General features: G+C 38.4%; 1 protein-coding gene across 2 annotated transcripts in view; it reads right to left on the bottom strand.

Moving 5' to 3' along the window:
- The window catches only part of TTC21A (tetratricopeptide repeat domain 21A), a 118,862-nt gene that overhangs the window by 52,995 nt on the left and 53,398 nt on the right, over positions 1–12,469 (bottom strand). For both annotated transcript variants that reach the window (XM_073630011.1, XM_073630012.1), the window contains exon 14: positions 10,283–10,440. In XM_073630011.1, the coding sequence (XP_073486112.1) occupies positions 10,283–10,440 (158 nt within the window). The remainder of the gene's footprint in view (positions 1–10,282; positions 10,441–12,469) is intronic.

Raw genomic sequence — 12,469 nt, 5'->3', positions numbered from 1 at the left:
GATTTCATCAATAATTTTTTTATTGTCAAAAATTATATATCCTGGCCCATTGCAATGGCCCCCCTACCCATAAAATAATTAACATATTGCTGTCTAACTTGACGGGCACTTTGGGGGGCCAAGCCAGTACGGACAGTATCCAGGCCTGTAAGGTTGGCTTCTATTTGTCCGGCCTCAGGCCCAACTGTGCCTATATAATTTGGAGAATGCTTATTTAAAAAGTTGTGCAGAATGCAGCACGATAAAACGATAAAATTAAGTTTGTATTCCGCCAAATTAATGGCTGTTTGAAACAGGCGGAACCGGCTGGCCAGAATTCCAAACGCATTCTCAACCACTCTTCTAGCTCTGGCCAGCCGGTAATTAAAAACCCTCCTCTCCGGGGTGAGGGTTCTTTGGGGGAATGGCCTCATGAGGTGCTTGCTGAGAGCGAAGGCTTCATCGGCAATGAAGACAAAGGGGAGTCCTTCCACGTTATCCTCATCAGGTGGCAATCCCAGGCCACCACTCTGGAGACGCTGGCAGAACTCCGTCTGGGCAAATACTCCTCCATCCGACATCCGGCCATTCTTCCCCACGTCCACATATAAAAAATCATAGTGTGCCGACACCACCGCCATTAAAACAATACTGTGGAACCCCTTATAATTAAAATAATATGACCCCGAATGGGGTGGTGGCACAATGTGGACATGTTTCCCATCTATAGCCCCTCCACAATTGGGAAAGTCCCAACGGCTGGCAAAATGGGATGCCACAGTCTGCCATTCCTGTGGCGTTGAAGGAAACTGGGAAATCAAACAAGAAAACCAAAATCAATTAATTTGGAAGCTAACATTGCAAGAAAATTAGACAATTAAAAACATTATTCCCCAGCATCAGTATAACATTCAATAATTTAATTGTTCTGGAATAACTAATATGGAAAGGCACACTTATCAGATTGCTCACCCCCTCTGATGGAACATTGATTACATTTTAGGGGGTTGTGAAATCCCTAAAAAAAATTACTTTTAGGACACGCAGGAATTTAGGGACTAAAAAGGCTACAAGACTGCAGTTGTCGCACTCTGCAGGTGCAGTTGCTAACCAGCTTACAGTAAATGAGGTAATGTAAAAAGGCATTCATGTTGCAAGGAGTACACAATCACATGCAAGGGCAATTAATGAAAACACTTTGAGGCTTGCATATGATTTGATGATGGAAATCAGCAGAGCTTCTGCTCATTTACTAAAGCACTGGAACAAATGCACTTGTAGAGTGCACATGCATTTTGCAAAGTGCAACATATATTTGCTTTAGACAAATCAACACCACAGAACATTCCAGCAAATTTTAACGAGGGTGGGGGTGGGGGGGTTGTGAAATCTAGATAATTGCTCATTAGCAGCACACTATTTGGAGTGAGTTTAGGTGGGGGGGGGGGGGGTGGGGGGGTTGTGAAATCTAGATAATTGCTCATTAGCAGCACACTATTTGGAGTGAGTTTAGGTGGGGGGGGTGGGGGGGTTGTGAAATCTAGATAATTGCTCATTAGCAGCACACTATTTGGAGTGAGTTTAGGTGGTGGGGGGGGGGGGTGGGGGGGTTGTGAAATCTAGATAATTGCTCATTAGCAGCACACTATTTGGAGTGAGTTTAGGTGGTGGGGGGGGTGGGGGGGTTGTGAAATCTAGATAATTGCTCATTAGCAGCACACTATTTGGAGTGAGTTTAGGGGGTGGGGGGGGTGGGGGGGTTGTGAAATCTAGATAATTGCTCATTAGCAGCACACTAAATACACTCAAACAAAATACATTCCAAATGAGTAGACTAGGTGGATATGTTCCCATCACTTCATGCTGGGAAGGTTATTGAAGGAAAATATACATGCATGACAAAAAATAACAGTAAAAAATTCCAGCATGTGTGAGGATAAAAAGGGGACATTCACACTATATTGCAATGATGGTAAGTAGTGTTTGAAGCAAGAAATACATCACATTATCAAAGATTACATAAAAGAACATGTGATGCTAATAAAAGAAAAATATCTTACCTTAATATAGTCCTTCTGCAGGACCTGTATGATGGCAGAACAGGTCTCTGGGATAATGATCCCCAGAGCCTGGGGGGAGATGCCTGTCGAGAACTTAAGGTCCTGCAGGCTTCTCCCTGTGGCCAAATACCGCAAGGTAGCGACCAGCCTCTGCTCCGGAGTGATGGCTTGCCTCATGCAGGTATCCTGCCTGCTGATATAGGGGGTCAGCAAAGCCAACAAACGGTCAAAAACGGGGTCCGTCATCCGGAGAAAGTTCCTGAAATCCTCAGGATTATTCTCACGGATCTCACGGAGCAAAGGCATGTGACAGAACTGGTCACGCTGAAGAAACCAATTCTTGGTCCATGAACTCCTCCTCGCCCTGTTCATGGACTGGTCTTGGGCTGAAGAATAAACTACAGCACCAAGCACATACAATGCACGAGCTCTACGACGAGTACGTACAGGTAACATGGCTTCAAAACGGTCGGCTGGTCAGAACGCACTAAACAGAACGCACTGAAGAACAGCAAGGCCTGTGAAGAACGACCTGAAAATCAGGAACGAGCGGCCAATAAAACAAAGATTTCTCAATGCCAACTGACCAAACGCACTGAAAAGCAGATACAAACCTCACAAGCACAGACTGAACAACAGTTAAAACGAACTGAAAAATACGAGTCTCACAAGCGCGAATCGTCTCTCACCAAACTTCTACTAACACGAGATAAACACGAGATTAGCAGAAGGAGCCCAAAGGGTGTCGTACGGGCTATTGAACTTCCGTTTTATAGTCTCGTCGGACTTGGTGTACGTCACCGCGTACTAGGCTGTCGTACTTTTGTGTGGTCGTGTGTGCGCAAGTCCGTTCGTAAGAAAGTCTGCCGCAAGTCCGCCGAAGGTACGTCGGAAGTCTGTCGGACAGGCTGTCGGACTTTTGTAGACGAAAAGTCCGACCGTGTGTACGCGGCATAAGAGATGGTTCTCTATAAAAAACCTATATTTATAACTGAATGTAACTGCATTCTGATAGTCACACACTGTGTGGGATCATGTTACATTCCAGTTATATTTCTTATTACTTCTGATTCATATAGCCTTAGAATATATAAGTGAAATAAGGAAATTCTTGTTCAGTTATATATTATCAGGTAATAACAATAGATTTATTACTTTTTAGGACAAATATGTTCAATAATCCAGAAGTAATGGAAGCTTTTTCTTTCTTTTCTTAAAACAAATATATTATTACCTAACTAGTTCCTAGAATTATGTTTTTGTTTATTCTAATCTGAAGCAATACAACCTCAATTTTATGAGTTAACATATCTAAACAGTTACATATGAATAAAATATGTAATTGTTTACTCTAAAAGGGTTAAAATCCCAAAATAATTCAAACTATCTTCATCAATACCAAAGTTATTAACAGTACCTTTCTAACTGAATTATTTCGCCTAGGGCAAGACTAACCATATACAACCACCCTGGAATAAATAATTTCAACAAAAACTATATTCTGCACTCCAATTAATGAAACATCATTTTGATGTCTTTTGACATAGCACTTCTCTCCTGTAAGCGGAAGATCCGTGTACCCCCATTAGCCCTCCTCATTCTCCCAACCATATTATGTGGGAGTGTGACGAAGGCACTTATTCCCCTGAGAGAGATATTTATTCTCTTTCACGGGTAAATTGTGATTACTTGCAAAAAATAATTTATACAATGTATCATCTAATCTCATATGTTTTTTGTTTACTCTTTACTCCAGAATTCACTGGTTTCTTTTCTATCTATTCATCTCTTCAGTCCACACAGGTTGATCTGCGCAGTCAGCTCTGCATAACAAAAAGTAAGTCAAAACTATTTGATCTATTGTTATGGCACCACTGAATATACTTTCCCTGAATGTTCAGGGAATAAATGTCCCTCAAAAAAGGACCAAAGCCTTCCGTACTTTCCATAACAAGAAGGCTCACATAGTATGCCTCCAAGAAACACACTTCACCAAAGATTCTACTCCGAAATATATTTCTCCTTTTTATCAACAAATTTACACGGCTTCTGCCTGTACCAAGCAAAGGGGAACTCTAATTGCATTTCACCGATCCACACCATTCACCTTATCATCAGAAATTAAAGACCCAGAAGGTAGATACCTGATACTCATGGGTTATATAATGGATACAGCAATCACGGTGATTTCCTACTACGCTCCTAACAAACAACCTACACCATTCCTCTCACATATATTACAAGTGATTAATACACACAAAATAGGAACAGTGATAATGTGTGGGGATTCGAACCAGGTCCTCCTCCCATTTCTAGATAAATCACCTTTTACACCATCCAAAATAACCTCTAGATTACCTTTTTCTCAACTTCTTTCCAAATACAATCTGGTAGATTCGTGGAGAGAAAGTAACCCAATGAAAAAGAAATTCACTTATTTTTCGCACCCTCATCAAACCTTCACCAGAATAGATCATATTTTTTACATATTTTTACATATCAATTAATAATACAACAGACATCTCCCCAATAACACTGTGGGAAGCTCATAAACCTGTCTTGCGTGGTACAATACAAAGACAAATGGCACTATTTAAACGGGAACGCAAAAATCTAGCAAAAAAACTAGAACTCAATTTTAATGCAGCCTACATATCATTTCAAGATAATCCATCTCAGAGTACAAAATCTCATCTGGAAAAATCTAGATTGGAATACGATCTATTTCTCACTGAGTCAGTTGATAAATCCCTCAAACGCTCCAAACACAATTTCTACATGAATACAAACAAACCAGGTACATATTTGGCTCGGGCATTAAATTCAACTAACAAATCTTTCAAACCAATACGTTTGAAATTATCAAAAAATGTTTACACTTGTAATCCAGTTAAAATAGTCCATAAATTTCACTCACATCTCGCAACTTTATACAAGACAAACAATGAATTTAATCCTACAGAAGCTGAATCCTTCTTCTCAAAAATAACCTTACCTGAGTTATCTCAGAATCAAAAAAGCAGTTTGGATGAGCCTATAACTATAGATGAAGTTGCTAACGCCATAAAAGACCTAAAACTTAACAAAAGACCAGGCCCAGACGGCTACTCGGTTTTATACTATAAAACATTCTCAGAAATACTCTCTCCCATTCTCACTGAAACTTTTAACAAACTTCTAGATGGACATTCTTTTCGGCAAGAAACACTAATGGCAATTGTTTGTATGATCCCAAAACCCCTTTCTGATGATACTTCCTGTGTGAATTATCGGCCTATCTCTCTGTTAAACCTCGATATTAAATTATTAGCAAAAATAATAGCAAAACGCCTCAATAGCATTATAGGAAAATTAATACATAGAGATCAAGTAGGCTTCATGCCAAATAGACAGGCAGGCGATAATATACGCAGGGCAGTGTTATTGGCACATATTGCTAAAAAACGGAAAATCCCTTTATGTTTTCTATCTCTCGATATTAAGAGGGCATTTGACACAGTATCCTGGCAATATATGCAATATTCATTACAAAAATGGGGTTTTGGACCCCACTTTTTAACATGGATCAAAGCATTATATAATAAACCCAAAGCCTATATAAAATATGCTGGATACAAATCTGAAGCCTTTAATATCGAAAGAGGTACCCGACAGGGTTGCCCATTATCTCCCTTATTATTTGCCCTTATACTCGAACCCATGGCCCAATACATCAGAACAAACCAAACTATATCTGGCATTGAAGTAGGAGGTATTACACACAAATTATGTATATTTGCAGACGATATATTACTTTTTCTATCATCACCACAGGTCTCTGGTCCTAACTTAATACCAGCTCTTGATGGATTTGCAGCCCTATCCGGCCTTATGATTAATCCTAAGAAATGCCTAGTGCTTAATATTTCACTCACAAACATGGAACTGATCCCGGCTAGGGCTGCACTCCCATTCACATGGGCAGAAAAATCAATCCCATATCTTGGAATTCATTTAACAGCATCTCATTCTGACTATTTCTCAACCAATTATCCTCCTGTATTAAGACAGATCACAAATCTAATAAAACAATGGTCGCAACTTCCTTTATCCTGGATAGGGAAGATTAATGCAATCAAAATGACTATTCTACCCAAATTGCTTTATCTATTCAGAGTCCTCCCTATTCCAATTCCTTCCTATTTTTTGAGAATAGTACAAAAAAGAGCAACTTCGTTTATATGGGGCTCTTCTAAACCACGTATACCTATACACACACTACATCTTCCCAAAAATAAAGGAGGCCTGGGATACCCTAATTTTACTAACTACTACAGAGCAGCACATTTGGCCAGTCTGTCCAAATACCATGCAAAACAGGAAATCCCATTATGGGTATTTATAGAGGCTTCAGAAAATGACCCTCTATTAATATCAAATTTATTATGGCTTGATCCTAAAGACCGCTTTAAAATTCATAATCCTATAACTAAACACTTCTTATCTCTCTGGGATAAACTAAAAACCAAATATCAGTTACAATCTCCACACAATCCTCTCCTTTCTTTTATCAGAAATCCGGCCTTTTATCCGGCATGGATATACCCAAATTCTTTTAAAGCTTGGACAACATCAGGCATTCAGACACTAAATGACTTCATAGCATCTAAATCATTCCTTTCATTCCCATCGCTTAGAGAAAAATATGATCTACCAAACTCTGAGATATTTAGATATCTCCAAATCAAAAATTTCTATACACCATTCCTAAAGGGGGATACACCATTATCCCAATTATCCATTTTTGAATCAATCTGTACAAAAGATCCATTTGCTAAAGGTACAATTTCATCACTTTATAATCAATTATATGGAGTAGCAAATCTTAATAGACCCTCTTACGTTCAGAGGTGGGAGGAGGACCTGGGACGAACTTTAGAAGACACGGACTGGTCTAATATATGGCTCACATCTAAGTCATCTTCACCCAACATCTTGGCACTGGAGACAAATTATAAAGTCCTAACTCGCTGGTACCTTGTACCCGCTAGAGTGGCAAAATATTCACCTAATACCTCAACTCTTTGTTTTCGAGGATGCCCAGAAATAGGCACATATTTACACATATGGTGGACGTGCCCAGTAATCCAAACCTTCTGGAAGGAAGTCTTCGTGATTGCATCTAAAATATTTAAAAAAATAATACAACCAGATCCATATTTAACTTTACTTAATCTAAAACCGGAATGGTTAACACTCTCTCAATTCAAACTTATGATCCAACTAATAACTGCTGCAAAACAAACAGTGGCCAAGGCATGGAAATCTCCTACATTGGTACTAGCAGAAACAATTCACAGAATGAATAATACAATGTCCCATGCTAAGATGGTAGCCATTGATCAAAATCAAATTCCAAAATTTGAAAAACTTTGGCATCCTTGGATAAAACAACAGTTCCTGTCAAATTTCAATGACTCTGTCCTGTTGCCATGGTAACAGATTAAATGACTTACAGAGACACCCATTCTAAGGCTTCAAAGAGAACTAAAAAGAATAATAAACTGACGAGCGGGACAACCTTGTGGACCATACCTCTACCTTTCAACCCTTTTTCTTCTTTCTCTTTCCTTTTCTCCACCTTACGATTAAAGCTCATTATCAGAATTTATTTGACCTATATACACTCTACTTGTAAACAATATGTATAGTAGGTATAAATCATTTAAATACCCACAAAAGTAACTAAGGAAATGATATATATCTTTAATTTAGGTTTACGTGAACCCAATGTTTAATATTTGAAATTTCATGATATTTACCCATATAAACCCTACTGTAAAACAATGAGCTTACTTTATAGATCCTTGTAAACTTACTTTATGTATCTTTATGTATCTTTATAACATTGTATACTCAATAAACTTCTTTTGACAAGGAAAGACAAATACAGTACAGTTTAGTACACAGGTATTAAACTCCAGTTTGCATAAGAAATTACATTATTTTTAAGGCATAAGATACAGTTTCACAATCACCAAGCAAGGACTTAAATTGGATCTCCGCTCTCTTTTTAAACAAAGCCTCCTTTAAATTGTCATGTAAATCTATATCATCTTTGGATAATGCATATTTCTTTTTCTTGATAAGTACCTTTTTTTTTAAATAAAATTTTGCCACTGCTTCCTGCTTACACCTAGGTGATTGACGTGTTCCATTGACTGCTGGGATATTGGCGTCAGCAATCCCAAGAGTCTTCAGGTATTCTCTGCTTATCATATCATGGTATTTTGTTATAGGAAATGACAACTGTGTGCGCAGTGCTGTGCGATTATTGCGCAGGCACAAGAATTGGATGTGCATTCTGGGCAGCCAGAAGTAAGCGGCTTTGGGTGCCCTTACTTGGAATGGCTGCTGGCACACTAGAATTAGGAGGCATTCTACTACAAATTAAACATGAAAAGACTTGACCCAATATATATTTTATTTTTTTTTTTTTTATTGGTTGAACTAAATGGACTTGTGTCTTTTTTCAACCTAACTATGTAACTATATTTAATGTCAACACAATAACAATGTGTAGTTGTATTTTTTTTTACTTACATAACTGAAAAAATAAGTGTGTTTGATTATATATGATTTTATATTTTATAAAACTTTAAAGGGAAACTATAAGCCTTGTTGGGCCTTTTGGCCTTCTTGTTTCTAGTTTCTGTTTCTTACTTTACCATTAAAAAATTGGTACAATAGCATTCATCTGAGCTTAGGTTTATTATGCAGTTAAATTTAGAAGTATTCCCGAGATTGGGACCTTTAAAATGACTTGCTTGATATGGACTTTGAATCATCGCTGTTTGCTATAATTATTGGATAGCTGTACTTTGTCTAGCAAAGCTGTACTGACCCAAACCTTTGAGTTTTGCAACCTTTGCAATATTTCATATTTAGATAAATAAAAAAATAAAAACTTTTTACATTTTTTTCTTTGTTTATTCCTGGTCAAAATAAAACAAATAAATAAATAATATATGTACAAAACCACCATATATTACCACCTGGTCAGGAATTCATTAAACAAAGATTTGAGCATTCCTAATGTTATAACCACACTGTGGATTTTTGCTCTTTCTATTATAACATATTCTTAATACCAGCCTTTTTCAACCAGGGTGCCCAGGCACCTTGGGGGTGCTTTCAGGTTTTTTCAGGGGTGCCTTGGCAAAATGCCTAAAAATTTCCAAAAAAAAGCCAATGGGTGGATCAAACCTGCTTTTTAGTTTACACAAAGCCACAGGTTTTCAAGGGGCACCACTACAACCTTCTGACCGCTGGCATCCTAACAACCAATGACGTTGATAAGCAGCACATTGGGCGCCTGCACAGCATCCTTGTTTGTCCATCCCCTGCCCCTCTCCATCAACACTGAGATCACATTAACTGAGTGAGGTGGAGAAACAGGGAGAAGAGAAACACTGGAATACTAATCAGTACCAGTGTGCAAAAGTGTATTGCTTTGGAAGAATAAATCATTTCTAACGTTGGCATCCTATATGTATGGATGTTGCTGCATTATGTAAAACGATTAGATTCATTTTTTAGATTTTACAATGGGGTGCCTCGAGATTGTGCATCATTTTAAAGGGTGCCTTGGCCAAAAAAAAAAGGTTGAGAAACACTGCTTTAAAGACATCACCTTCTTTACAAAGCTGTTTGAAAAATGTTTTTTCCATCTAAGGTTTACTTTACTAGATTAAACCTTTTCTGTGAGAACATGGAAGCAGTGACTGCGAAATTCTTATTTTGTAAATTGTAGATGTTTAGATTTCATCATAACCCAAAAACAAGAATGCAGACAGGGACTACTAACGTTACTCTAAATTTAGTGGCACGCATACAGTATCTGGCTAGTAACCCAAAAATTCCTGAAGCCAGAGGTCAACATAACAGCCAGGAAATTTGCATTTTTCAGTATGACAGCAGTGGCAGCCCCCCATATTTCACTTTAAACTAGTATCTTCAGTCTTACAGTAAATCCAGGAGAATACATATATCATTTGGTCACATATAAATAGAGACACTAGGGCATGAATATTAAGCATTGCATTTTTTAACCATTTTTATGCAATCCTGGAACAAGTATGGCTACGTTAATCTACCATGTCCTGATCGTAATTCCTCTAGTTATATAATAATCTGTACCATTATTTGTACTGTTGGCAAATATAATATTCATGTTCCCTATTAAATTGAGGATAAATATTCACCTTAAAGTTGTGACTGACTGCAGTCTCTAGAGACAATGAACACTCAGAATACTGTTCCTGTGACAGGTGAATCTGGGCCATAAGAAGGTGAGCGTCAGTCCACTCAGGATTCAGCTCTATACAGCGCTGCAAGCTTCCTTGTGCTCCATCAAAATTACCTACAAGTGGAAATAATTAAATGGTACTTCTGTAATGAATAATATAATTTTATTAACAGCTTACCTGTAAAATTATTTTCTTGGAGTACATCATGGGACACAGAGCTTAAGTAATAACTTAATGGGTATATAGGCACGTTCAGGTGATGGACACTGGTATACCCAATCCAGGAAGTTCACTCCCTATATAACCCCTCCTCCTACCAGGAGGAGTACCAAAACAACCATATAGAGCATAAGATACCGTATATACTCGAGTATAAGTCGAGTTTTTCAGCACATTTTTTTGTGCTGAAAGTGCCCCCCTCGACTTATACTCGAGTCAAGCGCTTTTCTGCAGCAAAAAACTTCATTTTCTGAACCGATTTTGGGGCCCCATATCTCAGGGCCACTTTGTGCTAGGAACCCCAAATTTGGTGTGCAAACCCAGTGGAACTGGTACCACAACATATCCAAAGCTGAAGTTCCTAGCACTAAGTGGCCCCAAGATACGGGGCCCCAAAATCAGTTTGGAAAATGTCATTCTCTGCTGCAGAAAAGTGCTTGACATTTTCTGAACCGATTTTTGGGGCTCTGTATCTTGGGGTCACTTGGTGCTAGAAACCCCAGCTTTGGATATTTTTATCCTAACACTAAGTGGCCCCAAGATACGGGGCCCCAAAGTCGGTCAACTGTGTCCATCTGCAGCGATGTCATTTCGGGACCCTTTGGGTTCAGAGACACCCAAATTTTGGCTGCAGCTATGGGGCATCTAGGAACCCTTAACTACCGAGTTTGAAGTTCGGGGGACCTATGGCTGCAAATGGGCACAGTGAGGCTGCAAATGGGCATTGTTGACCCTCTTTTCCACTTACAGTAGCTGTGTATTTCTTACCCTCGTCTTATACTCGGGTCACTAAGTTTTTCCTATTTTTTTGTGGTAAATTAGGGCCTCAACTTATACTCGGAACGACTTATACTCGAGTATATACGGTTATAAGATAATTCCATAAAAGATGTTGAATAGGCCATCGGAACTACGTCTGATGGCTTTATTCACAAACATACCTGACCCAATTTTTCGTCAAACTGATTGGTATTAGATTATGAGTATGTACCCTTAATGCAAGGGTTACACATACACACTTTCTATGTGTCAGAACACCCCAGAAAATAGACATAGTCCGTCTAATGTCTGAGAACACAACTCTAGTCTACCTTTTCCTTGCCTATTGCAAATATGAAGGATAGATACCAACATTGACTGACCTTATTATATCCAAAATGTCTAATGCAAATTTGAAGAACAGATGCCAATATTGATTGACCTTATTATATTTAAATTATCCACATTCCCCTCTCTCTCCTGTATGGAATCTACACGGACCAATATCTTTTAATTATAGTACCAATTCCCTAACCCATTACCTTTCACACTATATATCATATATACAAATAGGACATATTTTAAGGATAAACAAATGCAATATCTCATTCCTTTATAAATCTATACAGTAATAGGGGTTTGCCATATGTTTCACAATCTTCGTGACCGAGGCAATTCCCCGAAACTGATTAGTTTTTTAGCTATGTGGTTTTATAGTATTTTAACCCCCTTTTTATACTTTTTTTTTTATTATTTATTTTTACTTTTTTTTAATATTTTTTTATATATATATTGTTGTGCATAACCGTTAAAATTAAAAGAACCTGGTTATAGTATGCGGGACTTCAAGTAAATCTGTCTTTGAGTAAGCATATGTAACATTACATTATTAATAAAATCATGAAGTAGCGGTGGCACCAATTCGGATATCGAGAATTTGCCTGCGGTGTCACTAATTAAGATCACACTTGCAAAACCGCAGCATGTATGGAATAAGCATGGACTTCAGTCTGCAATGAGCACAGGCAAAATGGCCGCCAGTGATCCATATGCGCAAGTGCAGAACGAATACCGCACACTATATCAGGGTGGGAGGTGCAGCAAGGGTCACGCTCCCGTAGACATCCAATGACAAAACGCGTAGGGCGTGGCCTAATCTACATC

Source organism: Aquarana catesbeiana, linkage group LG05 (genome assembly GCF_042186555.1).
Source record: "Aquarana catesbeiana isolate 2022-GZ linkage group LG05, ASM4218655v1, whole genome shotgun sequence".
Taxonomy (NCBI): Eukaryota; Metazoa; Chordata; class Amphibia; order Anura; family Ranidae; genus Aquarana; species Aquarana catesbeiana.
This window is presented reverse-complemented; position numbering and strand designations above follow the sequence as displayed.